This window comes from Vombatus ursinus, unplaced genomic scaffold (assembly GCF_900497805.2).
Source record: "Vombatus ursinus unplaced genomic scaffold, bare-nosed wombat genome assembly UNPS02011767.1, whole genome shotgun sequence".
NCBI classification, from domain to species: domain Eukaryota; kingdom Metazoa; phylum Chordata; class Mammalia; order Diprotodontia; family Vombatidae; genus Vombatus; species Vombatus ursinus.
In genome coordinates, this window is record NW_020951545.1 from 4842931 (window position 1) to 4870854 (window position 27924).

Below are 27924 nucleotides of genomic sequence, written 5' to 3' on the forward strand. Positions count from 1 at the left end.
TTCTTGAAAATATTTTGATTGCTCCTAATGGCGAAAAAAGAAATTGTTTATTTTAGTTAACTCTGATGGTACCATGTTATCAGCCATGAAAATTAGGCAATGATCACAACATAGAAGTAACTGAGACAGTCCCAAAGAACAAAAAGAAGTAGACCTAAAAGAAAAATAAATAATTTTCCTTTCCTTTATAATGCTGCTTTCCATTACATTTTTCAATGAAATTTTTTCTTTATAGATGTAAAACATGTTGCACGTGAATGCCACTTTATTTTTGCTGCAGAGGAGAACAACTAGCAAAAATTTGAACTGTGTTTATATTTCTATGTATATTCTAAATGGGGGCAGCTAGGTGGCACAGTGGATGGAGCACTGGTCCTGGTGTCAGGAAGACCAAAGTTCATTCAAATCCAGCCTTAGATACTTACAAGCTCTGTAACCCTGGTCAAGTCAATTAAGCCTATTTGCCTCAGTTTCCTCATCTATAAAATGAGCTGGAGAAGGAAATGGCAAACCATTCCAGTATCTTTGCCCAGAAAACCCCAAATGAGGTCATGAAGAGTCAGACATGACTGAACAACAACAAAGTATTCTAAATAATCAGAAGCAATTATTTATATAAAAATTTCTACCTTTATTGCCCTTAGAAAGTTAAAATGTTAATATTTTCACAAATATATATTCGGATTCCATAACAGCTAAATTTTAGGGAACTAAGTTTAGTCACTTTTGAAGTAATAGGTGGGAAAAAGAAATAATAACTGCTTATACCGAAAATTGAACAATTGGAAAAAATTTTGGTAGGTGCTGGCGCTAGCACACCCCTGATACACCCACTGTTAGGGGTTATGCTTTGGATGAGGAACCATCAAAGGAAACTGAGAAGATTCAGACAGGTAGAGGGAAAATCAAGAGAGAGCAGTGTCATAAAAATCTGGAGGAGAGTTGTCCAGGAACAGAGGGTGATTAAACATCAGCAGTTGCTGAAGCCTGAGAAGGATCAGAACTGAGAAAAGACCATCAAATTTGGCATTTGTGAGATCACCGATAATTTTGAGAAAGCAGCTTTAGTTGAATAAGGTAGTTAGAAATCAGATTGCAAAGTATTGAGAAGAGAGTAAGAGGGGAGGAAGTGAAGACAAAACATTTAGTTGGCTTTTTCTATGAATTTTATTAAGATGGAGGATAATATAGGATGATACTTTGAAGAAATGATAGGGTCTAGAGAGGTGTGGGGGTTTTTTTGTTGTTTTTTGGTTGTTTTTTTTTGTTTATTCTTTCTGTTTTTTTTCCTTTTGTTCTGATTCTTCTTTTACAAATGACTCATGTAGAATTATATTTAATATGACTGTACATGTATAACATACATCAGATTGCTTGCTGTCTCGGAGAGGTGGGGGGGGAGGGAGAAAACCCGGAAATCAAAAACTTATAAAAGTGAATGTTGAAAACTATCTTTACATGTAATTGGGAAAAAATGCCAATAATTGGGGAGAGAAAAAAAGAAAGAGCAATTGAGCGCATGGGAAGTGATGTGATCACTAAGATAATACAGAACCAAAAGAGAAAGGGGACCAGAACAGAGCCTTGAGGGACAGCCAGAGTTGGTGTCCTATACAACCTGTGTCTTTCCCTTTGTGCACTAAGAAAATTAAATGGATTGTGGTATTTATCCAGAAATTTCCACCTCAGAAAAAATTTTCTGTAGTCAATGAAAATGTTACTTTTAGTCACTTGAGATACTTCTTTCTTTTTTTAAAAAATTAATTAATTTATTTTTAGTTTTCATTTTGGTTGATTTTTTAAGGATGAGGATACTTGGACACTTCTGTAAGCAACAGGAAAGGAAGCAATAGGTAGAGAAATATTAAAGAAGAGGGAAAAAGACGAGATGTTATGGGGGAAGTTGCTGGAGAAGATGGGGGGAGTTATTAAAGGTATGGGTAAAGGGGTTGGCTTTGGCATGGAAAAGGACCGACCACCTCTTCATCAGAGACTGCAGTGATGAATGGTGGAGAAGAGAATGAAGAGACGATGTCAGAGTTGAGATGTAGAGTAGGGGAGAAGAGGGAGCTTCCATCCAATGGCCTCTTTTATTGTATGTTTTGTACACGAAATTGTGACCTAATAATACATAGTTTTAAAAGTGTATATTAAATTTAACACAACACACTTGGTAAACAGAAGGTTAGTATAGTCATTGGGACACTAATTCACTAGTGGTGGAATTGTGAACTAGTCTAACCATTTTGGAGAGCAATCTGGATTTATGCCCAAAGAGTAATTATTAAACTGTCTCTACCCTTTGACCCAATATTACCACTACTAGGTCTATTTCCCAAGATGATTAAGGAAAAAAAAAAGAAAAGAACCAATATGTTCTAAAATATTTGTAGCAGCTGTCTTTGGGGTGGCAAAGAACTAGAAATTGTAGGGATGCCTGTCAGTTGGGGAATGGCTGAACAAACTGTGGTATATGAGTGTGATGGAATACTACTGTGATATAAGAAATGATGAGCTTGATCTTAGAAAAACATGGATAGACTTTCAAGAAATAATGAAGAGTGAAGTGAGCAGAACCAAGAGAACGTTGTACACAGTAACTGCAATATTTATTTAAGAACAATGTTGAGTGAATAAGTCATTCTAACTATTATAAATTCCCAAAATAACTACAACGGACCTGTGAAAGAAGATACTATCAGCATCCAGAGAAAGAATTGATAAATAGAAGTATATATAAAATTGTTTTACATATACATGTGTATTTGTGTCTAATGGTAGCTATCTCTAGGGCTCCCTAGGGCAGGAAGGGGAAAAAAGAAAGTTATATGATAACTTTATTATATATTTTAAAAGGATAATAGAATGTATATAATAGATGCAGTTTCATGAGCAATCATCTTTTTTAAAAATTCTACTATGATATGGAAATGTTTGTTTTATTTCTTAAGTTCAGGATAAAAATAAATTAAAATTATTACTGTGAAACAAAATAAATTTAACAGAATGTTTAAAAAAAACTTCTTTGAACTTTCTTGCTTGTCTGTGGCCCTTTCTAAATTACCTTCTGTGCTCTTTGTATTTTTAAATGTTCCATTGATATTCTTTTATTTTTGCTTTATTACTCCTTCCCATGAGCTATCTCCTGTAACAGTATGATATGGTGTAAGTATGGTAAAATACAGCAAATTCACACATTGGTACTATCTTAAGATGTATGTCTCGTTCTTCATCTATAGTTCATGATGTATTTACCAAGATGTAGGACAGCTCTTTTATCATCAGGGTTTAGAAGTCTTGCTTGATCATTGTGTAGATCAGAGTTCTTAAGTTGTTTTCATTACATTTTTGTATTCACTGTATATATTGTCCTCCTAGTTCTACTTACTTTCCTCTACATTGGTTCATACAAGTCTTCCTAGGTTTTTCTAAATCCATCTCTTTCATAATTTCCTATAGTACAGTAATATTTCATTATATTGCTATTCTGTAATTTGGTCAGCCATTTTCCAATTGGTGGGCACTCACTATATTTCCACTATTTTGCTACAACAAAAAGTTCAGCTTTAAATATTTTTGCACATAGGAGTCCTTTGTCTCTGTCTTCAAACTTTTTGCAGGATATGTCTAGTAGAGAGGCGTTGCTTAAGTCAAAGGGTTGCACAGATAAGTAATGGGAGGGGTTATGACTGCAAATTGCTTTGCCAATTGGTTGGAACAATTCACAGCTCCATTCACAGTGTATTACTGTGCCTATATTCCCAGGATCTCTCCAACAAGTGCTATTTTCCCCTTTTGTTAACGTTTGACAATTTGATGAGTGTGAAGTGAAACCTCAGAGTTATTTTAATTTACATTTATCTTATTTGATACTTGGAGCATTTTCCCTGTATGATTATTGATAACTTGCATTTCTTCTTTATGAAGTGCCTGTTCACAAATCATTTGACATTTGTCTTCTTAGGAATGTTTTTTGTTCATATATATGTATCTATTCTATATGTATATTAAATATGACCTTAACTAGAAAAATGTGTTGCAAAGATTTTTGTCCATTAAGCATTTTGCTTTTGTTTATACAAAGGCTTTTCAGTTTTAGGTAATCACAAGTGTCCATTTCATCTTGTGGGATCACTTTTATTCCTTATTTGGTTCCTCTGTTTTCTCAGTAAAGTATGATGGAGTCTTCATTTGAGTGTTTGCATGGTGGACAGAGGGTGAGAAGGGAAAATTTATAAACGATGTTGTGGTAAGTGGGCTGGAGAATCAATTAGAGGGGAGTAAATGAATTGCCCTAGTGAAGTGAGGTTCCAGGTTGAGATTACATAATATAAAATGGTAGTGTTTCCAGTCCATGCTGTTGTAGGACTGTCTCCAACAGCACTTAAGTAGAAGTGGACTGGCAATAACCCAGGGCTAGGGTTTGGCAAGGTGTGAGTAGCAATAGGATGGGTCAAGAGTACAAGTTACAAAATTAAACTGTTAGATTGGTTAGGGAGGAAAGTGAAGGGGGAGAGAGGGATTGGACATAATGGTAAAGGTGAAGAATAGATTTAAGAAGACTAAGGCACTGAGAATGAAAGGAATAATTGTTTAGGACAGGACAAACATTTCAGAGTTCTCCATCATGGATGTAAAACAGTTGTGGTTCATGGCATGCTCAAGAATGTGCCCATCCCTTTGTACAGGTCGGCTGCAGTAAGATACAGGAGTTGAGTAAATTGAGAAATTATGAAGTTAATATTTGAGGAAACATTTATGCTGAAGTCCCCTAGTACATGGATAGGAATTGCAGTCTTTGAGAAAGATTGTGACCTAAATCCCTGGATCTGGATGCTAAATTTAATCAAGATTCCAGGTCATAGGATATTTATTTAATGCATTCTTTAGCCAAGGTATTTCTGCAGTAAGGAGCCTCTGCTTTAAGCAATCCTCTCTTTTCCGGGGGAGAGGGGTTGATGATTGGTCGTTAGTAAAGGGTGTACATCTAGAGGGCAGTTAATTTGACTTTGGTTCCCATTGGCGGGGGGTTTTTCTATCCGGAGATGCAGCCTGTTTTAGTGGTGGCTTGGACAGGGTTGGCTCTGGAGTCAGTCCCAGAAATAATGGGGGGAGTAGGAACCTGGACAAATGTCACAGAACCTCTCAGGGTCCCGATCGTCTTGGCGAAGTTCTATTGGAGCTCTTCATCTCTCTAGTGAAATCTCAGGTCTGATTGAAAAAAAAATCTAGAAAGATGATTTGAGACAATGGGAGACCCTAACAGATTCAGTCTCAAGCATCTCGTCCAGAAAACACTAATTGTTAACATGGTTTTGGATAAAGTCAATGCAGTGGTTTGTTTCGCTTGACTGCGTCTATGAGTTACTGGAGACTTGTTTTTGTGGTTTTTTGTTCCCCCTCCCCCAGTGTGTGTGCGTGTGTATAGGAAAGAAAGAAAATAAGTGCTTAGTTGAAAAAACTGTCGTAGCCTCCAGTCTGTGGAAACTAACTTCTACCCCTTTTCACACCTCCCCAAGCTTCGGAAACTTTGAGTCTGAACTCCGCCTGACAGCCCGAGCCGGGTCCAGCCCTCGAAGAGTCCCTTAACTGGACCCCCCGGAGAGCCCCCCCCAACGAGGCTGCGCCTAGGCCCGCGGGGGCGGTTTTAGAAGCGCCTCACCCCCTCCCGCAGCGTACTCCTCCCCCTCCTTCCTCCCCCAGGCCAGGGGGCGCGCGAGCCCCGCAGTGGCCCGCGAGCCGCCAGTTTAACGGGCTTCCTAGTAGGCTCCGCCCCCTCCCCCGCCCCACCCCAGCCTCGCCCGTCCCCCGCCCCTCCCCCGCCCCCCAAGCTCCAGTCCGGATCGGGCTCCCGACCCCGCGGCCGCTCCGAGGAGGTAGCGTGAGGAAGGAGCCGTGCCCTCGACGGAGGCAGGAACAGGAGGACCGACGGGGTGGCTGCGCCGGGGGCCCGTGTCCCAGGGCTGGGAAGCCGCGGTGCCGTACCCGCCCCCCGTCCTGAGCTCTCTCGGATCCTGAGGCGGTAGGTGGCCGGCCCTCGGAGGAGGAGGAGCTGGGACGTGGGGGTCCCGGAGGGGATTTGTGAGGGAAGAGAAGGGGGAATCGACGTGGTGGGGGATGGGAGAGAGCGGTTAAGGTCGTCGGGGCTTGGGGGCCTAAGAGCCGGGGCTTGAGGGGAGGGGTTCCGTGTGTGTGCGCGCGTGTGCTGCCTCCTCGTTCCTCGCTAGGCTAACGGTGATCATAGTGGGCCCTTATTAATACTTGCTAATTAATTGGGTAAGTGGTATTATGACAAGACTGGACTTGTCGGGTTTTTTTTTATCCTATTAGGTGTTTTTGTTTTTTTTATAGTATTGTTTTTCTCCTATATCAGGAGTTTGTTAACCTCTTTTGTGTGTCCTATGGACGGACCCCTTTGGCAATCTGAAGTTCGTGGGACCCTTCTCAGAATGTTTTCAGATGTTTAAAAGTACGGAGTAGGATTCCGAAGAAAACCTGTTCTATTGAAATACGATTATCAGAATATATATATGCACATATATACACACATATATACATGTATGTGTATATATGTATATGTGTTTATTTGTATTTAAAATTGATGGATCCCAAATGAAGAATCCCCTGGAAGAGAAACTGGGAAAAAACAAACAAACCAGTTTTGTAATGTAGGGTTAATTGACATTAATATAGAAAAGTGCTTCAAATAAGTGTCTTTCAAGACTCAGCTCAAATTCCACTGGTTAGGGATATTTTTCAACACCCCCCTACCCCTCAAACTCCTGGTGCTCTTTCCTCGGTATCTATTTTGCCTATACTTACAAATGCATATGTTGTCTCCCCTTTTAGAGTGTAAGCTTCTTGAGGATAGGAACTTTGACTTCTGTCTTTTTATCTCCAGCAATCTAGTATATAGTGGGCACTTAGAAAACACTTGATTTTTTTTTTGTTATTCTTTAGTGTTTTTAGATTCTAAGTGACCCCATTTGAGGTTTTCTTGGGAGAGATGCTGGGGTAGTTTGTCATTCCCTTCTCCAGCTCATTTTAAAGATAAGGAAACTGAGGCAAACAGGGTTAAGTGACTTGCCCCGGGTCACACAACTAGTAGGTATCTAAGGCCAGATTTGAACTCAGGTCTTCCTGACTCCAGGACTGGTGTGTTTGATTAGTAAGTAGTAAATTAAGTGGTATTTGACAAAATTGTGTCCCCATTCTCCCTCCTCCCCTTTCTTAAGTGTTTTGGTTTTTTGTTTGCATCACTTTTTTTCTTTTCTTTTTGTTTTCCTAGAGAGTGAAACTGTCTGAATTTGTATAGACATTACTTTTAGGTTAAAGGAAGAAATATATAGTACTATGGGAGTCATCAGCTGGGATCACATAGATGATATCTACTTCCACATATTCCCTCCTTGCTGTTTTATCTGTATTTCAAATGAGCAGTTGAACACACATTTTTTAAGTGCCTTTTAAGGTTTGTGAAAGACAAAGTGCTTTCTGTCCACTTTTCATATTCACTCATGAAATGTGGCATTAATTTTCAAGAACTCTTAATTTTCCTAATGTGATGTAGTAAGATTTTACAGTTTTAGTAGAATTAAATATTTTTTCTTGTCATATAGAAAAATTAATCGGTTGATGATTGACTTCATCATTTAAAACTTCTCTATATCTATCTTATTTCTCAAATATTTCCCCTCTTTCCTGATAGCAGGAAGGATTAATAACACATTTGATATGTAAGTTTAGTTTAAGAGGGTATTTCTAGGTAACTGATTTTTCATATTAAAACTGCAAGTAACTGTGCTTTTGGCCTGGAATTTCACTGTGCTTTCAAAGGGAACTTTGGGAATACAAAAGGAAAGTGATCCAGTAACATATTTAATACAATTAAAAAAGTTAATTTCTGAGGGGGATGGCTTGATGGTGGTAGTACAGTCTAGGCACACACCAATTGATCCTCTGATTTTTCATCCACAAATGTGACTGTCTTCACATTAATTATTGAAAAGATAGGTATACAAGTGTCAGGCAGCACTTGACTCATGATTTTAATTTATCTTTTTAATCTTTTATCTCTTTCCATTATTCAGAAATAAAAGAAAGTACTAGATGTCAGTAGTTTCTTTACAGCAACACTATACAATGGCTAGTGTTTTTGGCTTACCTCAAGTTAATGCATATATGTTATTGTACTTTTGACTTGCTGTTAGTTGGAAAAAAGCTGTCGGGCTTTCCAGATTTATTATTCATAGACACATAAAATTTTAGTGATAAGACCTTAGAAATAATCTAGGCAAACCTCATTTTATAGATGAGGAATGAGGTCTACAGGCCACAGAAATTGTCACCTTGCTCATGGTCTTATAGTCAGCTAGTTAGTAGTAAAGCTGGGACTGGAAAATAGTTCTTCTGACTCTCAGACCAGCGTCTCTTCTTCAATATTATGATATTTAAAACACAAGTTTTGTAGCAACAGCCACTTATAGGCATCTATTGAATTCATGACTAGCTGGATCAAAATGAGTGATGTTTAAAGATCTAAATTTCTAGCAGGAATATTATAAATGCTAAAACTTTTTAAACATTAACATTTTGGTAGTCTTACCATTTGCTGCCAAATGTTGTATGTAGTATTCTGTTTCCCTTGCAACTGTTGACATCACAAATACCTGCCCTCGGTAATACCAGCTGTTTCAAGGAAAACTTCCTCAATTCTGCATTCAGGATTTGTCCATTGAGTGAATGAGTAACTGAAATTTATCTAGCATCTGATGTTATTTTGTAGACTTTATTAACTTGGTAATTAATCTTTAAAAATTTTTAGTTGTGAATTATAGATTTTGTAGTGTATGTAGGTTTTTAGGTAATAGAGTATATCATGGCATGTTCCTTTTATGTGAAATCTTTTGTTTTAGCATTAGTAGGAGACTTCCTTTTATGATATAGTTATGTCTTATACATATACTATTAATACATTTCCACTAATGCTGTATTGGCAGCATAGATAGCAAAAAATCACTAGATAACAGTGTACTTTAACAATTCTTTTTTGTGTTTAGACTTGTTTGAATTTTTAATTAGTTGTTTGTCAGAATTGTAGTATTGAAAAGGATCAATATAAGTATTTATATTCTTTAGCAATTGACTAATAAACCATTCTTGATATTCCCTTCCTGACAATATTAAACATTGAATTGAATAAACAGATATTGCTCTTTTGGAGTAATGCTTGTTTTACCACACACTAGTAAGAGAAACTGTCAGTTTTTACTTGATTTTTTAACTTGTAAAATTTATACAGCCCTAAAAAAGGGAATTATTTATAGGTTGTATAATAATTGGAATTATAGATAGTGACTTTCTTTCAAAATTCTTTTCATAATAACTCAAATTTATATAGTGCTTTAAGGTTCTCAGAGTGCTTTCTTCCCCAAGTCCTATGAAGTATGTAGTGGAAGCAATGCCCCTTTTTTATGGCTGAGGTTGAGAGAGTAAGTGTGGGAACTGGGAGTCTCTCCTAAGTCCACATCTTGCACTAGGTAACTCTGTGGTGGTAGAAGATTGAGAGTGGGCCTCAAAGTCTGGAAGACCTGGGTTCAAGTTAAGCCTTTGATATATACTGGCTTTTTGACCCTGGGCAAGTAGTTCTGTGTCCCAGAAAAGCTCTCTTAAGATTCATTAAGTTTCAGAAAGGTTGTGGAGCTGCATTGGGTCCTCTCCTGGAGCTCATTACAGCAATGAAGTCATAGACCTGGACACAAAAATGAGAACAAAAACAAAAAAAACCCCACAAAAACCCCAAAACAAGCCCCCAAAGTTTCCATGGCATTACCTTGTGAAGTACATAGGTTAGATATTATTCATATTTACCTCTTTATATTTTTTTCCATTTTTCTTCAAATAAAGGAGTTTTCATTTTATCTTATTGTGTATTTTATTTATCCCTGCCCCTTCTGTCCTCCCACCTTTCAAAAAAAGAAATGGAAATGTTTTTGATTGGGGTGTAATATCAGATACACTGGTACCTGATTTGTACATGATTTGCCAAGTTCTTAAGGCTTTCTGGATGAAGAGAAAAAAGAATGTATAAGTGGTTGTTTAATCTGTTTCTTTGTATTGATACTTAAGAGATCCATGATTTAGTTATTGTGGGCACTTATTCCAATAATGTGGATCACAACATCACTGTGACTTAGTCTTTGTAAATTGCTTGTGTCAGAAAAAAATATGTCATTGATCAACAACATTTGACCAGTGAGTTTGCTGTGTTTAGCAAAAGTGAGCCTCAGATGACAAAGAGTTTCAGTTGTTTGATCTCCTAGTTTAGGAGACTTTCTAGCCAGTGCTTTGACTAATGGCATAGCCTTAAAGAAACTAAAGCCATCTCCATGATACAATGAGGCATCAGACTTAGAACTTTATTGTAGGCTTTCCGTTGATAATAGACATAGTTCAGCAAATTTTGTATAAGGTAATATATATATATATATATGTACGTATATATATTTGAAAAAACATGCATTTCACTTAATAGGATATAAGCTTCTTGAGATTAATGACTGTTTCATTTTTGTCTTTATATCCCTAGTGCCTAGCACAGTCAATGCCTAGCACATTCAATGCCTGGCACATAGCAGATGCTTAATACTTTTTGATTGATTGAAAAGGTTGGCTGTTATAGTCTCCTGCTGAGAAAAAGAACTGAGAACTGAGATTTCTCTTTTCCAAGTGCTCCTTTCAGGCGATCATTTATATCTGTGTAACTCAATTTTCCTCTTTTTATGGTCGCAGGAGAGGTTTGCCTTTTCCTCACTAATGCTAATAATCTTTGTTCTTGGTTTTCTCTTTCTTTCTCTCCTCACCCTTTTATATTTTCCTGTTGTACATCTTGGCATCCTCTTGTCTTTCTACAAATATATATATCCCTAATCCTAAAAGTGAAAACAAAGCTGTTTCTTTACCTTTCTACTTTATCCAACTGTGTTGCATTTTCTTTTCTTGTCAGATTGATAAATTTGTATACTACCTGTTTCTTTATCACCCATTCTCTCCTTAAAGTCTTCCAGTTTGGCTTTTACCTCTATTGCCTTACAGAAATCCTTTTCCCAAAGGTTGTCAGTGCCCTCATCAAATTCAGTAACCCTCCCATCCTCATTTTCCTCGACCTCCTTGCAGCATTTGGTACTATTGGTCATCTCATCTTACTCCCCTTTTTGCGTTTTGTACCACACTCTCTTAATTCTGCTGTCTTTGTAAATCATTTTGACTTTGCTGCCTTTACTGACTGTTCTTTTCCTAAATATTCTTTAAGGGAAGGGGTGTTTCCAAAGGTTATGTCCTTGGCTCTGTTTCCTTATTTCTTCTTATTAATCTTATTCATTCCCATTTCTATGTAGATGATTTTCAGATATATATTTCTTGTCTTGACTTCTCTTTTGAGTTCTAGATGATCATCTGCAAAGTCCTCCTGGATATCTTACCAGCACTTCAACATCATGATGTCCAGAGTAGTTTTATCATTTTTTTTCTCCTTAAACTTACTCTTTCCCTCCCCTTCCATTTATTGTTCCTATCAATACATTGCCATTCACTTAATCATCTCTAATCTTGCTGTTATGTGCCAGGCATTTCCCTAAGTGCTGGAGATACAAATACAAAAATGAGATAGGCCATGCTGTCAAAGAGCTTTATATTCTATTGGAGATGATACAACATAATAAGTTAAGTACAGGATATATACATAATGTGTGTGTGTGTGTGTGTGTGCGTGCGCGCGTGCATGCGCGAGTGCATGCTCGGTGCTTGTATTTCAAGTGATACATTACAATACAAAGTGATTTCTTGGGAGAGGTCAGAGTAACTAACAACTGGTAGTATCAAAAAAGTCTTTTGAAGGAGATAGCACTTGAGCTGAGTCTTGAAGAGAGGAGTTCCAAGAAGCAGCAGTGTTGAAGGAGTCTTTTAGGTATGAAGGGCAACTTATACCAAGGGACAGGAAATGAGTTGTCTTGTATGGGCAATAGCAGGTAGGCCAGTTTAGTTGGAGTGCAGACTATGTGATGGAAAGAGTAATGTGTAATCAGCTTCGTAGTATAAATTGGAGCCAGAAGTTGACTCCAAATGCCAAACAGAAGATTTTGATTTTATCTTATAATGAGTGGGGGGAAAATGAAGTCAGTATACGGTATTGGCAGAGTCAGACCTGCCCCTTAGGAATTTCAATTTGGCACTTGTGTGGTGGATGAATTGTTGAGGGGAAAGACTGGAAGCAGGAAGGCCAGGTAAGAGAATACTGAAATAGTCATAAGGATCTAGACTGGGGTCATTATAGTACAATTGGAGAGAAGTCGGTGAATGTTTAACATGTATGGATTCAATAGGGCTTGATGAGTCAAGTAGAGGGAAGAGTTAAGATGACTCTATGGTTTTGAATCTGGATGATTGGAAGTATAGTTAGTGGTCTTGCAATAATGAATGAAGAAATATTGAATGCATACTACGTGCCAAGCACTGTGCTAAGTATTCAGGATAGAAATACAAACAAGCAAGACAATCCCTGTCCTCAAGAATCTTATATTCTAATAAGGTAAGACAACACATGTAAGGGAGTTGTGGCCAGGGGAGGAGTCATAAAGCAATTGATTGACAAATCTTTTCTGGCTGGTAGTCTTGATTTTGTTACTCTCCTCAGAGTTAGAGTTGGGAAGAGGTATGGGATAGTCCTATGGTGGCATAACATTGAGATGGTCAAGGAAAGTAGCATAGTAGGTCTGAATCTGTGACAAAATAGGGTAAATTCTCACCAATCAGAAGCCCATGGCCCCAAGCCTTGATGGAGACGGGGAATTCGGTACTAGATGGGCTTTCTGGGAAAGATAATGTGTATTTGTTGAATTTGAGATACCCCACAGGTCACCTTTTCCTAGCATTCAAGGCCTTCCACAGTCTGGTGCAACCCTGCCTTTCCAGATTTATTTTATATTCTGCTCTGTTCACAGTACATTCAAATTAAACTGAAGTACTGTCTGTTTTTGAACACACCCAGCCTTTTTTACTCATGTTCTCTATGCCTGGATATCCTGTCTTTCCCCTTTTATCTATTGAATTCCTCCCCAACCTTCAAAACTGAATTTAAAAACTCCCTGTTCTTAGAAATCTTTCCTGTTCCCTTATATTGGCAATAACCTTCTCTCTTGAGTTTCAGATAGCATTTTGATTTTCAACTCTATTGTACCTAATCATGTTATAAATTATAATTGTGTTGGTATCTTATCCTTGTATTAGCTCTACTAGATAGTGATGATATCCTGTCTAAACTTGACATCTCTCCAGTAGCTAGCATAAAGCCCTATGCAGTAGGTGCTCATTGTTGAGTTCATTTCAATCTTGAAATTGGTACATCTTTATTCTTATAGAAGTCTTATGATTACTTGAATTTAATAAAGTTCTATGAACTCAGACAAATAATGTAATCGAGAATTTAATTTTCTTAGTTAAAACACATTATATAACTATAATTTGTCTTTTAAAGTATGGAACCTCAATGTCTTTGTGATAATGGAAACCAAAAAATTGATTGGTAAACCACTTCAGCCAGCAAGACCAGTTAGACATCTGTCTTCTCCCCATGGTGAGTAATGTAGTAGTGCTATCTCTAAATTTTTTGTCTATTTTCAATTAATATTTAAAAGGCTCAGTGCTTCAAAAGTGCCATATTGTTATTGTGTGAAAATTTTAAAAAAAACCCTGAAAGATTCTCTAATAAATACCCGACATATTAAGAAAAATAAACACTACTTATCTGTTAACACATAATCTGAAAGACCAGCAAAGGTGAGAGGTAAATTAGCACTTGACTAAAATTAACCTTGTGTATTTTTGTTTCAGGTCTCATTTTGGCAGATCACTGGCTCCTGCTCAGATCAATACCCCAGCACAAATTGTGCCAATTGACAATGATCACTGCAGAGTCTTACTGAAGAATGAAAAAATCCTTGAAAAAAATTAAGTATACAAGTGCAGTTTAAAAATTGTTCTTATAGAACAGCACTTAGAGATTCTGTGGTGATTGTGATGTCATAACTTTATTTTGGTAAAGTTTAGGGCTATGCTTTGAGCTGGAACAGGTAATCTGACTTCTGGAAACCTAAACATAGGAAAATAGGTAAGTTTTAAGATACATTATGCAGAAATGCCCCCTTTTACCTTTTATTCTCAAAACCATTAGTTCACAAAGCTAACTTTCTTGGTTGATTCCTTGGGAAAATTCTAACTTTTTTTTTTGATATGTTAACCTTTTTTGAGCCAGTCTAAAGCAGAAGCTTATCTATACTTCACATGTAATTTATCCTGTTGCATTAGTCACTGTTGTGTACAGCTATTTAATATTTCATATTTAATAGCCTCATTTTTGAAATTTTATATTTCAGTAATTTGTGAATATGAGATCTACCTTGATACCTTTACCTTGATAGTTCACTTAGAGCAAGGGTGTTTAACTGTTTTGTGTGTCAGGCTCCTTTGGCAGTCTGGTGAAACCTGTGGATCTCTTTTGAATACATAAAATACATAGAATTACAAAGGAAACAAATTTTATTGAAATATAGTTGTTAAAATTTTTTTGAAAGACAAGTTTAAGGATCTTAAGTTAAGAAACTTTGACTTCGAGGAGGTTCAAACCTCAAGTTATACTTTGTAAGCCCCTTTCCCATGTTTAGGATCACCATTGGTTTTGAGGGATCGTAGGAGCATAGAATTAAAACTGTAAAGGAGCTTAGAGGCTATCAAGGCCAGCCCCTTATTTAGATAGGTGAGGAAGTTGAGGTTATGAGAGGGTGAGTGACTTGCATACAGTTACATAGGTATTGGGTATCGAGTCTGGATTTAAACCTGGGTCTAGATTACAAATCAAGTGTTTTATGCACTATACTATGCTGCCTCTTATTTCATTTTACATTTCCTATTACTATACTGCAAGTTAAAGAAAACTTTTTTTAGTCTATTTTGCTACATTTTCTACCAGGCTAGGTGCTGGATTGACTAACTGACTGGATGAAAATAATTGCATTGTTAATAATTATTAAGGCTCAAATAATCTGCTTATATGGAGGATCTTTTTGCAAACTTATTTCCATTTTGTTTCCTATTTGATTTTGGAATCACTCTAAATTTGAAGAATGCAATCATTTATTTTCATTCTACATCAAACTTGTATGTCTTCAGGGATTAATTATATGATTCTTAAAGGGAAAATTCATTGAAAAGAGTAAGTATCCTAGATAAAGATTTCTGTCTGTTCCAGACAACTATTACTCTTTTGTTCAGCTGTTAATATTAAACCTATAAAATAATAAAAACAAATGGAAATGAAAAATAAGAATTAAAAATTGGTATTGTATAATGTCATCATGTGTGAAAAAATCACTAACTGAAATGTGAGCAATTTAATATCAAAGAATTATAAGATTTGTAGACTTATCCTTTCTATACCTTCAGTTCATTTTTCTACATTTGGATCATACTCTTATTTTACATACATTAAAATCAATCCTATTTTTAAAAGCTGTGTAAGAAGGAGATTCCTTAGCCAATCTAGATAACTAAAACTTACATATAAATACATTCACTGATAGAAAATATTTTCTTGTAGCTAACATAAATTCCTTATTTTTAAGGAATTTTTCTTAAAATTTTTTTCTTTTTCTTCTTATTTTCTTCTCAGGGAAGATGGACTCAGCTAGCCACTCTTCTTTATATAATAATCCAAGGAATCCAAGAGTCATTTACTTTTGTTTTACTGCCTAGAATACTTTAAGCACTCAAGTATTAAAAACAGCGACAATTTTCTCATTAAGGTTATGCCTTTTGCTTAGTTATATTTCTTTTTTACCTGTTAATGAAGGTAATACCTTGTCCCAACAGGAGCAGCATTCCCCTTTAATTTTCAAAATGAAAGTCCGTGCAGCACTCAGTGTTTACAAAGTGGAGTTGGCAGGGTAAGTTTTTCAAATATTTAGAATATACATTGAAATTATGAAAAGAATTTAAAGACATTCATAGGCTAAGTAGTCCAGAATAATAGTTTTCTTGTAGTAGAGTAATAGTCAACATAGTCATTTCACTACTCACTACTTGGTGTCCTTCCATGATTGAAGGTGAGAATATTGATATATTAATGGTGATTAAATTGTACTGGGCTATCTATGCTTCTCTGACTAGTGCCTCCTAATTTCCCCCAGAAGGAGTAAAATAAACACACAAATGACAATAGAAAAGTGCAAAACAGAAGTTCTATGATTGAAGTACCCACAAAGAGCCTTGGAAATTGATAGGAGGGAAGGATCACATTGTGTGATTGCAAAAGCAAAAGTTTCCTAAAGGAACTATTATTTGAACCAAGTTGTTCTCTGTAGAAGAAATCAGAAATTCTATCCCTCTCCCTAATTTGCAGACATAGGGGACTTTGGATATAGAACTTTGCAAGTAATGTCAGATTTGGTTGATGTTCTCATTCATTTTACTGAACTGTTTTTTTAAAAATTATTTTTGTATCTACTAGGTGTCAGGCAGTGTGCTAAGCACTGGAAATACAAAAGACAAAAATCCCTGCTCTCAAGGAGCTCACAGTCTAATGTGGGAGGTAGCATGAAAACAACTGTGTACAAAATAAGATGTATACAGATTAAATTTAATATAATCAATAGAGGAAAGGCCTTAATATTAAAGGGGATCATGAAAGACTTCTTGTAGAAGACGAGATTTTAACTTTACTTGAAGCTTCAAAGCTAGGGAATCCAGGAGGTAGATATGAGGAGGGAGATTTTTCTACATATGGGAAAAACCAGTGGAAATGCCTGAAATATGGAGATGGAGTGTCTTGTTTGAGGAACATCAATGATATTGTCACTGAATTGCAAAGTATGTGGTGTAAGAAGACTGTTAAGGTAGGAAGCGGACCAGATTGTGAAGGACTTTAGATGCCCAAAAGAGGATTTTGATTTTTTATTTGATACCAGAGGTGATAAGGAGCCACTGGAGTTAAATGAATAGGGAAGTGATATGGTCAGATCTGAGCTTTAGGAAGTTCACTGATAGCTGAGTGGAGGATGGACTAGAGTGGGGAGAGACTTGAGGCAGAGAGACCAATTGTCAGGCTGTTGTAATAACTCAGGAATGGGATGATGAAGTTGTGCACGAAGGTGTCAGCAGTGTTAGAGGAGTGAAGGGGATATTTACAAGAGATATTATCAAGGTAAAATCCGCAAGAGATTGGATATGGATGGTGAGAGAGAATGAGAAGTCAAGGATGACACCTAAGTTGTAAGCCTGGGGGACTAGAAGATGGTGGTGCCCTTGACAGTACTATAGAAGTTTAGAAGTGGAGAGGGTTTTGGGGAAAACATAAAAAATCCAATATTGGATTTGTGTTGAGTTTAAGAAGTCTGTGGTACATCCAGTTTGAGATGTCTAAAAAGGCAGTTAGAGATAGGTTGGATAAGTAGATCTGAGAATCATCAACATAGAGATGATAATTGAACCCCTGGGAGATGATGAGATCAAATGAAATAGTACATCGTTTAGTTTTCTTATTATTTAAGCAAAAATCTATGCTTTGACATTTTAGATTATTAGAAAAAAATAATTTTAATAAAGTAGAGATATGTGAAATATTTGAAATTGGGGATTTAAAAAGTACATTTTATTCCTGTTCAGCAGTGTAAGACTAATGGAATGCAAACCTTCACTCAAAGTCTTAGCCAACCACAGCAGCATCAGTCTCCAGTCAAAAAAGGTAAACCTGTCCCCAGATCCCCAACTAAAAGTAGTATTTTTGGTGTTAAGATATACCTCAGTCAACATATAGTTGTTGGCTAATGAAATTTAAAATTTGACTAAAAATCCTTTTGTACTCCAGGCATCTTGCCTCCAGCTTCAGATTTTCTTATTGTTGGAGATAGGTTTTCTGCCATTCCTCTTTATATTTCATGAAGAGACAGTTATTTTGGAAACTTGAGCCTCAGATTTCCAGTTGTTTCTAACATTGTCTTGAGACTACCAGGGAAGAGTATTATGATTATGGTATCTGGAGGGTGAGAGACTGCTTGATGAGATTGTAGTGATTGACTAATTAAGTACCTGGAAATGCTGGTTGTGAAGATTAACCTTATTTCTATTTTTGGTATTTTTCCTGTGTTCTGTACCTCTTTTAAACATAGTAAAACTTCATTAATTCAGAATTTGTAAGGATTTGTCCGTGAGTAGGTAATTTATCTTATAATAATATCTGTGAAGGAAAGGTTTGCTAAAGAAAGAATAATTATAAACTTATAAATATGATTTTATATGACATAAGCTACTTTAGCATGTTATATGAAAATGATGCTGCTTTTAATTACTATTTAGTATTATGTAGTAATTAAAGATAAAACATTTATTCATTATTCAACAGATGCTTTTGACTATGTGCATAATTACTGCATTAATATGTGTAGCACTGAACATATAAAACATTTAACTTCATTCACTTCTGAAAAATGTCAACACAACTTACTGAAGTTTTATTGTATCTGATTTTTAAAATTCTTTTTTTCCTCACTATGTAGATTTTCCTTGAATCTCAGGATAGCTATTTCCAAGGATGACAGGAAAGAAAAAAAGTAAAGTAAAGGCATAGCAACATTCAAATAAAAAGACATCAATGTATATTGTCTTGAGAATAGATATATTCTACTGATGATAGCGGAATTTTTTTTAGATCTGTGGGGTTGTCTGCGTTAAGTAGAACTGGAGCCGACAAAGTAAAATTAAAAGAAATAATACTATTAGTATGATTAATTTGAATTTTGTGTATTTATTTGAATAAGAAAATAATAATAAATATTATTATTAATTAAAGTAAATAGACAGTACTAAGCTATGTGAGATGAGGCCAGGATAAATATAAAATAAAAAAGAATGATATAGCATGTTGGGATTTAGGACAGGTGATGCAAAGTGGTTGATTTTTGACAAGTTATGTCCTGGTTTGAAGATTGTATTAAGTTCTTGTCTTGGCTTAGTTATTTACCAACTATGATCTTAGGACAAAAGTTCTTTCACTTCTTTCTGACTCCCTATCTGTAAATTGGTGACAATAATGGAATTTTTATGCAATTGAGGTAAACTATTAAGTATTATATCATTTTGAGGTGGTATTATATTTACTTAGCTATGAAATAGATATTATAGCTTATGGTACTTGTGTGATTTCTTTTGTTAATTTTGAATTTTTTTAAGATAATGGAAATGTGGTTTTGAAGTAATTAAGTATTTGCTCTCCCAAGATACTAACCAAAGAGATGATGTTTTCAAGTATATTTCATATAACTAAAGCCTCCAATATTTTAGAAATTGAAATCCTCTTATCAAAGTTGTATTTAACAAAACCTGTAGCACCAAGGAATGCCTCATCTATCTGTTAGACCATATAGAGTTAGTTAGAAGAGTCTCATTAGTAAGCATTCCCTCAAGCATTAACCCTCCCTCCAACAGACTACTACTCTTTACTGGGCTGTCTGGCTTCTGGCTTCATCCACAGGAAGAAGGGATAATTGAAGGGAGTTGAACTAGCTGAGGGAATATTTTAACTTTAACTTTTTTTTTCTCCAAAAATAGTCTTTTTAGTTTATAAAACACAAAAGAAATGTGCCAAAACTTATCTAGTAGGAAATCTTACTTAGACGAATTCTAATTGGTGTTTAATGTGTACAGAAAGAATTAAATATAGCAGAGATTTCCTGTTGAAGCTTTCAAGTGTTTCCATCTGTAGAAAGAAACCAGATTTTCTGCCCGATCATCCCATTGTACTCCAGAAGCCAGTAAGTTTTTTTTAATCATCGATTTAATTCAACAAGTATTGATTAGAGTGTCTATTAAGTTTTTAATTCTTTGTTATGTGATATATCTCTCCAAGCCCAGGCCAACACAAAACTCCCATGGTTTTGTTTTGTTTTGTTTTTTTCTGGCTAGGCAATGTGTCTGAGGCCGGATTTGAACTCAGTTCCTCCTGGTTCCAGGGCCTGTGCTCTATCCACTGTGCCACCTAGCTGCCCCCAAATTCCCATGGTTAACAAATAAATGGATACTTTGTCCATCTATGGCTTTCTCGATATTTTTTAAGGCATGGTAGAGAGTAGGGGTTTTTGACCCGAAGTCCAAAAATTTGTTTAATATTTTAGTAACTATATTTTAAAATAATTGATTTCCTTGTTATTATTATCTATTTTATTTTATGCATTTTAAAACATTCTGAAAAGGGACCAATAGGTTTCAACTGCCAGAGGAGTCAGTGGCACAAAAAAGTAAAGAACTGGTGTAGGGTTTGAGTCTTGCTTTATATAACCAGGTGACCTTGGGTGGTTAACCTCTATGAACTTCAGGTTTTGTATTTATAAAATGATAACTCCTACCTTACAGGGTGGTTTGAGGCTCAAATGAGATAAAAGGCAACTATCATTTACCTTTTTTTCTTCTCTAGACTAAACATCCCTTATTCCTTCTGCTGTTATCACATAGCACCTCACGTGACATCTGGGACATAGATATAATTTTACATATTATAGGAAACAATCATTTCTTCTCCTATTTTATAGGATCTCAGACTGAGACATCATCTAGTAGTACAACTCATACCTGAATAATAATCCTATTTTTAAAATATCTGATACTTCCACTTGAAGATTTTCAGCAATGGAGACCACACCACCTCCAAAGACATCATTCTAATTTTGGACAGTTGTAATAAGGGAATTTTTTTCCACCTTGATATTTAACTGAAACCTGAATAAACCAATTCTGATATATTTTATAGGACAGCTCTTCAAATATTTGAATGCAGTTGGCATGTTTCCTAAATCTCATTTTTAGACTAAATATCTCCAGGTCTTCCTCCTGATCGTTGGAAGAAGAGTTTTTCTAAATCCCTTCATCACTCCTCCTTTACCCTGCTCTTGGTTCATTCCAGTTTATTGTGCTATTTGCTCCACATGATATGCTCACCTCATCATTTCCACTTAGTGAAATGTCACTTATCCTTTAGGGCACAGTTCAGATTTTACCATCTCCATGTATCAACCTAGCCAACCCTTTTCTGCACTCCTATAACACTTTGCTGTTTGGATACTTTTCATATATTGCTTTGTATTACAAGTGTCCATGCCTGGTGAGAGTATAACTGCTTGAGAGTAGAGACTGTAATTCGCTTTGTGCCCTCAGTCATAGCACTTAATACAATTTCATTCACATACAAGGGCACACAGATATTTTTATGTGAACTATCTTGAAGTTTACTTCAGAGCTTGGTGAGTTCATTATTCCACTAAGGTCCAGTTGAGAAGGATGTGTTTAAGTTGTAGCATGAGATTGTAAGGATATAAGGAATTACATGGACAATGCTAAGTTACTACCCTATTTTGAACTTTCTTTTTTATCAAAAGGCATTTGAAAGTGGTATGAGCTATGACTGCATATGTAATTTCAATGTTAAATCTTTTAATCTGTTGTGCTTGTGTGGAATTCTTATAATTCCAAAGAGCTTTCGTTTTCTTTTCCATTGGTAAATCTCATTCTGACCAATGTACCTTTTTAAAAATATTGTGTTCTTAACTTCTTCCTTAATCAAAGGGTCATAATAGGTCATTAATGCAAGTTTTTAAATTGAATCAAAACTAGAGAGTGATCAATTGACATTTTTATGCAAAGGGATAATTGATATGGAGAAAGACCTCACAGGTTACATTATTCAGATGTCCCTTAAATATTAGGTGTAAATATACGCAAAATACTCAGTTTCCACTAAGTTTGGAAAATACAGGAGTAGAACCAAGATCAAATCCTTTTGTATTATAAACACAACTAATTGTGTCGAGTTCATTGACACTTGAATTTTTGTGCCTTTCCTAGGAAACTGTTTAATTCAGATTCTTTACCTGGAACCATAAGTCTAAGATACAGGAAAAGTTTGAAGCATTCAGTGTATTATAGAACCAGTCATAGAAGGAGGAATGACCACTTTATTTACTTAGTAAAAGAAGGCAGATTTGGAATCAGTGGCCACAAGTTATAGAGAAGCAGATTCCAGTTGAATAGAGCTATCCAAAAGCAGAATAGTTTGCTTTCAGAGGGAGTCTGGCATTATCAGAAGTCTTTAAGAAGCAGATTCTTAGGTAATCACTGGGTGGGATGTTTTAAAGAATATTCTCCATAACGTTTGAGATCCTTTCCAGCTCTTAAAAGTCTGTATTTGGAAGGGGAAGCAGTAACATCTTCAGGAGAATTTTTCTCCTCTCTCTCTTTTTAAATTGTGTGTGTGTGTGTGTGGTGAGGCATGTCATTAGATTGTGAGCTCCTTTAGAGCAGGAATCCCCAGAGCTTAGCACAATGCCTGGCACATAGTAGTCACTTAATAAATGCTAGTTGACTTATTGACTTGCCTACATAGGAAGTACCACCTGAGTTGCATTCTGCACATAAGCACTTAATGATTAAATGACCAAAACTACATATCCATGGTCTAAGAGTTGGTCTGGATAGTGTTTTCGGAAGAACCTACTCAGGAGATGTAGCAGTAACAATTTGAAGGAAACTTCTCTTGGTTTAATACTATCAACATTGGACTTAGAGTAAGAAGACCTGGATTTGAATCCTGGCTCTGCTATTTAACCACATTTATCAAATCTTTCTGGGTTTTGCTTTCCTCATCTATAAAAAGAGGAAGTTTGACTGGATTGATTTTGTTAAGGTCGTTTCCAGCTCAAAATCCTATGGTGCTATTGTGTCCAGCTCTCTTGATAACACCAGTTAATTTGCTTTTCTCTCCTGAATTTTTATAGCAATCATGAAGATAATAGCACTTACTTAAACAGATGAGCAGGCCGACAGAAATGGTTAAGACAACAAGTTTAGGACAGATTATTATGATAGAAGGAATCAGAATCTAGAAAATATGGCAGTTGGGATGTTCTGTTCTTTGAAGGAATGTTTTCATTTATGTGAGAATGTGCAAACAGTAAGTATAGATATTTATGGATGGTCAAGAGAAAGGCTTGTTTTCTTTTTTAACTTGAGTCTGGTGAATTTTTTTTGATACTTTTATTCGATGAAAGCAATCTATTAAAATTTTTTTCCATTCCCATTTGCTTTCATTTCCTTTTTGTACTTTCCTTAAACCTTAATCTTCCTCTCATCTACAAAAACATTTCATGTCTTTTCCTTCGTCTTCTGTTACATAAGTTTACCTTTCCAAACTTGGGTTCTATTTAAATGATCATATTTTGTCTCTATTTTCTTTAATTTAAATGATCAATTTTGTCTCTTTGTTCCTTTCTTTGTGCTTCCTACTCTTTTCCCAAACCTCTTTATTTTAGTCTTTTCTCCTTTTGTTTTCTCCTGTAGAATATTCATATCCCTCTTCTACCTCTTCTCTCAAAGGAACTTAGCTTTTCTCATATAGAATTTAATATAATTGCCTTTTTTTTCATGGGCAGTGCCAAAACCAGGAGGTTTGGGCAATGTGAATGCTGTTGAGAAAACTTCAGAAGAGGAAGAATAAGATCACTCTTGTTTTGTTCTTCAACATGAAGGTTTCAGCCTGGAGAACAAATAAGCTTCTGCATATTTGAGGTTACTTGGAACTTTTTCGTTTTCATAAATTCATACAATCTCAAACGTGGGAAGAACCTCAGAAGACATCTAGTTCAACTTGAAATTGAATAGGAATCCTTCCACATCATCTCCAGATGGGTGTACTCCCATCGTAGTCTTCTACTTTGAGATAACTTTAACCATAAGGAATTTTTTTTCTTACATTTAGCTTAAATCTGTCTCTTCAAATTCCACCTTTTTTTTTCTACCTTTGCCTTCTGGTCCTAGAACAAGAAGTATTGTCCCTTTTCTATGTGACAGCTCTTCAAATACTTGAAGGCAGCTATTGTCCCACTACTAAGTCTCCTTCAGGCTAAATATCCCTGATTCCTTCAATGAATTCTCATATTGCATGATCTGAATACCTTTCACAATCTCGGTTGCTTTTCTGTAGCTCCAACTTATCAGTCAAAAGCCTTCTTAAAATTTGATGTCCAAAACTGAACATAATATACTTCATGTTGTGTGAGCATAGCAGAGTATGGTGGACCTATCACCTCTGTGTCTTGGACACTATTCTTTTATCCCCTTTGGAATGTATCCCAAAATACCATAGTAAGGGTTTGAAAATTAACTGGCATTCTGGAACAGATGTACAAGCAAGTGTTCCTTGTCATATGTTTAAGGTATTTTAGACTATTGAAATCTTTGAATCAGAAAGCAGACTTGACTTCTGCCTGGAAGTTCAGGACACATATAGTCTGTGAGATACAGACCAAGAAGGAGTGAGGTCTTCAAAAACTGAGCAGCAGCAGGGGTGTAATATCCTCATACTCATCCAGGACTTAATGAGTTGATCATGAAAGAATTGGTGGCATCATTATAATAAACTGACAAATGGACAGACTGAAATGACAAGACTAAAAGGAGAAAATTATAAATTGCAAAGGGTAACATTTGTCAAAACAAAGGTGGCAAAAAAAGAAAATATAGGTCACATTTCAGCTGGTAAAAAAAAAAAAGACCATTCTGTCCAATAGATTGGTAAATCACAATAATCTTATGGGAAGATAAACATTCATTTATGTAAAACTTAAGTGATTTAAATAAACAAGTTACCGCCTAAGTTGATGTCCTAACCTTGTTTACTCCTTCTTGGCCTATGTTTCAATCACCTTCAGGTTCTAAGTCCTTATTAAATGTTATGTACAAATAAAATTACAGCATTAACATTTCTAATAGAGAAAGCTCTTCGATTAATCTTGCCTCACTTCTTATTAACCCAAACATTTTAGGAGAATCCTTCTCATTAAATCTTTTTCACTCTTGGCCTAGACTATTGCAGTAACTCCTCAGTGGAGTCTCTGCTTCAATCCTCCATCTCCAATCCATCCTTCACACAGTTGCAAAATGATTTTCTTCAGGTTCAAGTCTGATAATTGCTGTTCCCCTAGTGGTTCCTATGGCTTCCCGAATCAAACAGAAACTCTTCCATTCGGCCTTAAAGCCCTTTACAACCTAGCACCATTGGTCTTTTATATGCAAATGTTTTATATTTTAATGTACTAACTACATGGAAAAGCTGCATTCCTGAACTATATTCAGAGCAACATTTTGCCCTATTGAATATAACAAAAATAATTTTATTTCTAGTCAAATTGCATCCAGATCTTTTAGCATTATATAATAATATAGTTTATAATCAGTTTACTGTGTCTTGTACATACTAGACACTAAATTAAAAATATTGACTTGGTATACAATTAAAATGTATAAACATAGGTTTTATTTATTGAGAACTTTCTTTTGTGTTTCAGGAAAACAACCAAAGTTTTAAGGAGCATTCATAAGAACAGAGGATTTTGAAGATAAAGAATCGTTCATTTAATATTTTGGACACCTAAAAATGAAGTGGATCTAGTAACAATAACTGCGATGGACCATGACAATCCAATTTATTTTTCATTTCAATAGTTGACTATTTGGTTTTCCCTAAAATGAGTAAGAAATATTTTAAACTATAAAGAACTTTCTTTCTAATCAGCTTCAGCTTTTGCAGGCAAGCAACTGCATAATTTGGGAAAGAACACTGGAAAGTAGTAATTGACTTAGTTTTGTGGGAAGACCTGGTATTTATAATTTGCACGTTACTTGCAATTTTTTTTGTTTTTCATCATTTGTAATAATGGAATGGAAATGCAAGCTGTAACGATTCTCAAATATAAAATATTTGCTACTATATTATGTATATAGTACATAATCTTTTGTTGCCTTTAAAGTTGCTTTTATTCTTGTTTCCAGCAATTTTATACCAACACTTGAAAGGATCTTTTGTAATCTCCTCAAAACCATAATTTGATTGAGTAAATTTAGTGGTGCAGTTCTCAGAGACAGAGAGGAGAATTTATTATAGCTGTTTCTGACCAATTGATCTTTAGGTTATTGGACCATAAACATTGTCTTGGCAGTCCTAAAATTATTAGCAGAGGCAGACTAATAGGAAGCTGTATTAGTGATACCAAATGGAACTATGGAGCTGAAAAAAATACTGCTTATGTTATAGATCAAACTATATGAAAAGTAGTTCAGAATTTTTATAAACAGGACTATTACTCTCATAACCAAAAAGGAAAATGTTAGGGATTTGTAAGGTTGCACATGCTTTAAGTTTCAATGCTCTGTTCAACTCTCTAATTTCCTTATAATGTCAAGAAAGTATTTGGATGAAGCATTTAATAAGTAAAATTCCTAAAATTAAATTTTTTATACTGTGAATTTTCTGTAAAGAAAAAGTCACCCCAAATATTACTGGAAAGCATTTTTCCAGCTCAGTGTCAAAAAGCCACTTAGCAGTTATGGAACCATTATTTTGAGGAGTTTCATCTGGATGGGTTTTTTTCTCTCCCTCCCTCCCCATTTACTCTCCTCCTCCCCACCAAGAGAGAAAATAGGCAACTATTTTTGTTCATTTTTCCTGGGATGGGCCAAAGGAACAGAAAAGAGAGACTCTCTGCACCAGGAGCAAACTAATATTTGGCAAAGGGTAAAAATGGAGTTGTAAAGGTAAGTGTCAATCCCTTTTATCTCCATTAAAGGGATCTCGGTAGAATTTCATTCTGACAAAAGGTTTTTAATTTGATTAAGCATATCCCTCTTCTCTTCGAGTCTTAGAGCCATTTTGCTGAGATCCTGGTTTTTAGATGAAAGTATTCAAACTTCAATCCCTCACTCATTTATTCTCCCTGGAAAAGGTTCCTTCTGAAGTACTGAGAAGGCATTCATTTAAAACCTAAAGCCAGATTTTTATGATGAGCTGTTATATATAGCACCCTTTAAAAACAACAGCTTTTTACTTTGCTAATTCCTTCTACCTATATAATAGTTTCATTGCAATCAGAATTGTCATATATGATTAAATTCTCTTACACTTTAAATTGCCTTTTCTTGTTTGAATCCCTTTTATTGCTAATTATAAAAAGAAATAGGATCTAATTTTATGTATATTTGGAATTTGGTAAGCCCTTATGCTGAATATCTGTTGGATAAGCCATTGTGATGGGCAGAACACTTACATTGTCATGCTACCATGGGCCAGACATTGAAGACTACACCGTATTAAAAGACTTGATGTGGTTCCTAAATATGACACTGAAAAGGACCAGCTAGTGCAATGACTGGCCCTTTTTTATTACTTAGCAGCTGTTTTGGGGCTGCATTTTATCCCAGCCATTCAATGCCAACTCTTTTCAGAGGAAGATTAAACAGAAATTGTGCACTGAGTTTTGTTACAGTGTTAACATTCTGATAGGTTTTCAAAGTCAATTAATCCTTTGTTACTGCACATATTCAGAATGAGGCTGCAAAGACTTTTTATATTCTGTCTCTTTGCCTTTGTACATATGTATAGCATGTTTATATAATCATTGTACATCTCCAGTAATGTTGCGCTGTGCTCTGTATATAAATTAAAAGAGTTGACAGAGTTATTTTGTAATGTTTGTCTTCAATAGAATTGGCCAAGACAAGTATTTGATAGACCTAATCCATCCAACAATCAAAATAGACTGCCTTTATGCCTTGGGGAAATTCTGAAATGTTTGAAAAATGAATTTAATTTAGGATAGAGGAGGTTTGCTGGGGACATACAAAGCTTTGTGGGTGGTTCAGAGTTGTGATTATATTTGAGAGTGTTTCTGTTATCTGTAATTTTATAGTCTTTAAAAAGTAGCTTTTAAATTTAGCTATTTGAATTATACAAGGATGAAAAGATGATTGAAAATGTTCACCTTAAATTACTTTCCCCAC

At 35.6% G+C, this 27924-nt stretch overlaps 1 protein-coding gene across 4 annotated transcripts; it reads left to right on the forward strand.

The window, feature by feature from the left end:
* The first annotated feature begins 5915 nt into the window (after positions 1–5915).
* On the forward strand, positions 5916–27901 carry CUNH8orf88 (chromosome unknown C8orf88 homolog). 4 transcript variants are annotated; one of them, XR_003568658.1, is made up of 6 exons: positions 5916–6022; positions 13532–13630; positions 13888–14164; positions 15922–15995; positions 19808–19856; positions 25437–25477. XR_003568658.1 is itself a non-coding variant. In XM_027856971.1 (6 exons), the coding sequence occupies exons 2-6, from the start codon at positions 13558–13560 to the stop codon at positions 25467–25469; spliced, it is 363 nt and encodes a 120-aa protein (XP_027712772.1). In that variant the 5' UTR covers positions 5916–6022; positions 13532–13557; the 3' UTR covers positions 25470–27901. The 4 variants fall into 4 exon arrangements, 1 of the variants encoding a protein (XP_027712772.1); XM_027856971.1 differs by lacking the exon at positions 13888–14164 and adding an exon at positions 17716–17791 and having other exon boundaries at positions 19750–19856; positions 25437–27901; XR_003568656.1 differs by lacking the exon at positions 19808–19856 and having other exon boundaries at positions 25437–27898.
* Positions 27902–27924: the final 23 nt, after the last annotated feature.

Excerpts from the sequence above, each read along its gene's own strand:
- CUNH8orf88 (XM_027856971.1), top strand. The coding sequence starts at position 13,558 with ATGGAAACCAAAAAATTGATTGGTAAACCACTTCAGCCAGCAAGACCA. Across the intron at positions 17,792-19,749 it reads TCAGTCTCCAGTCAAAAAAG|AAAGAATTAAATATAGCAGA; the intron begins GTAAACCTGTCC and ends TAATGTGTACAG. Across the intron at positions 19,857-25,436 it reads CCATTGTACTCCAGAAGCCA|GAAAACAACCAAAGTTTTAA; the intron begins GTAAGTTTTTTT and ends TTTGTGTTTCAG.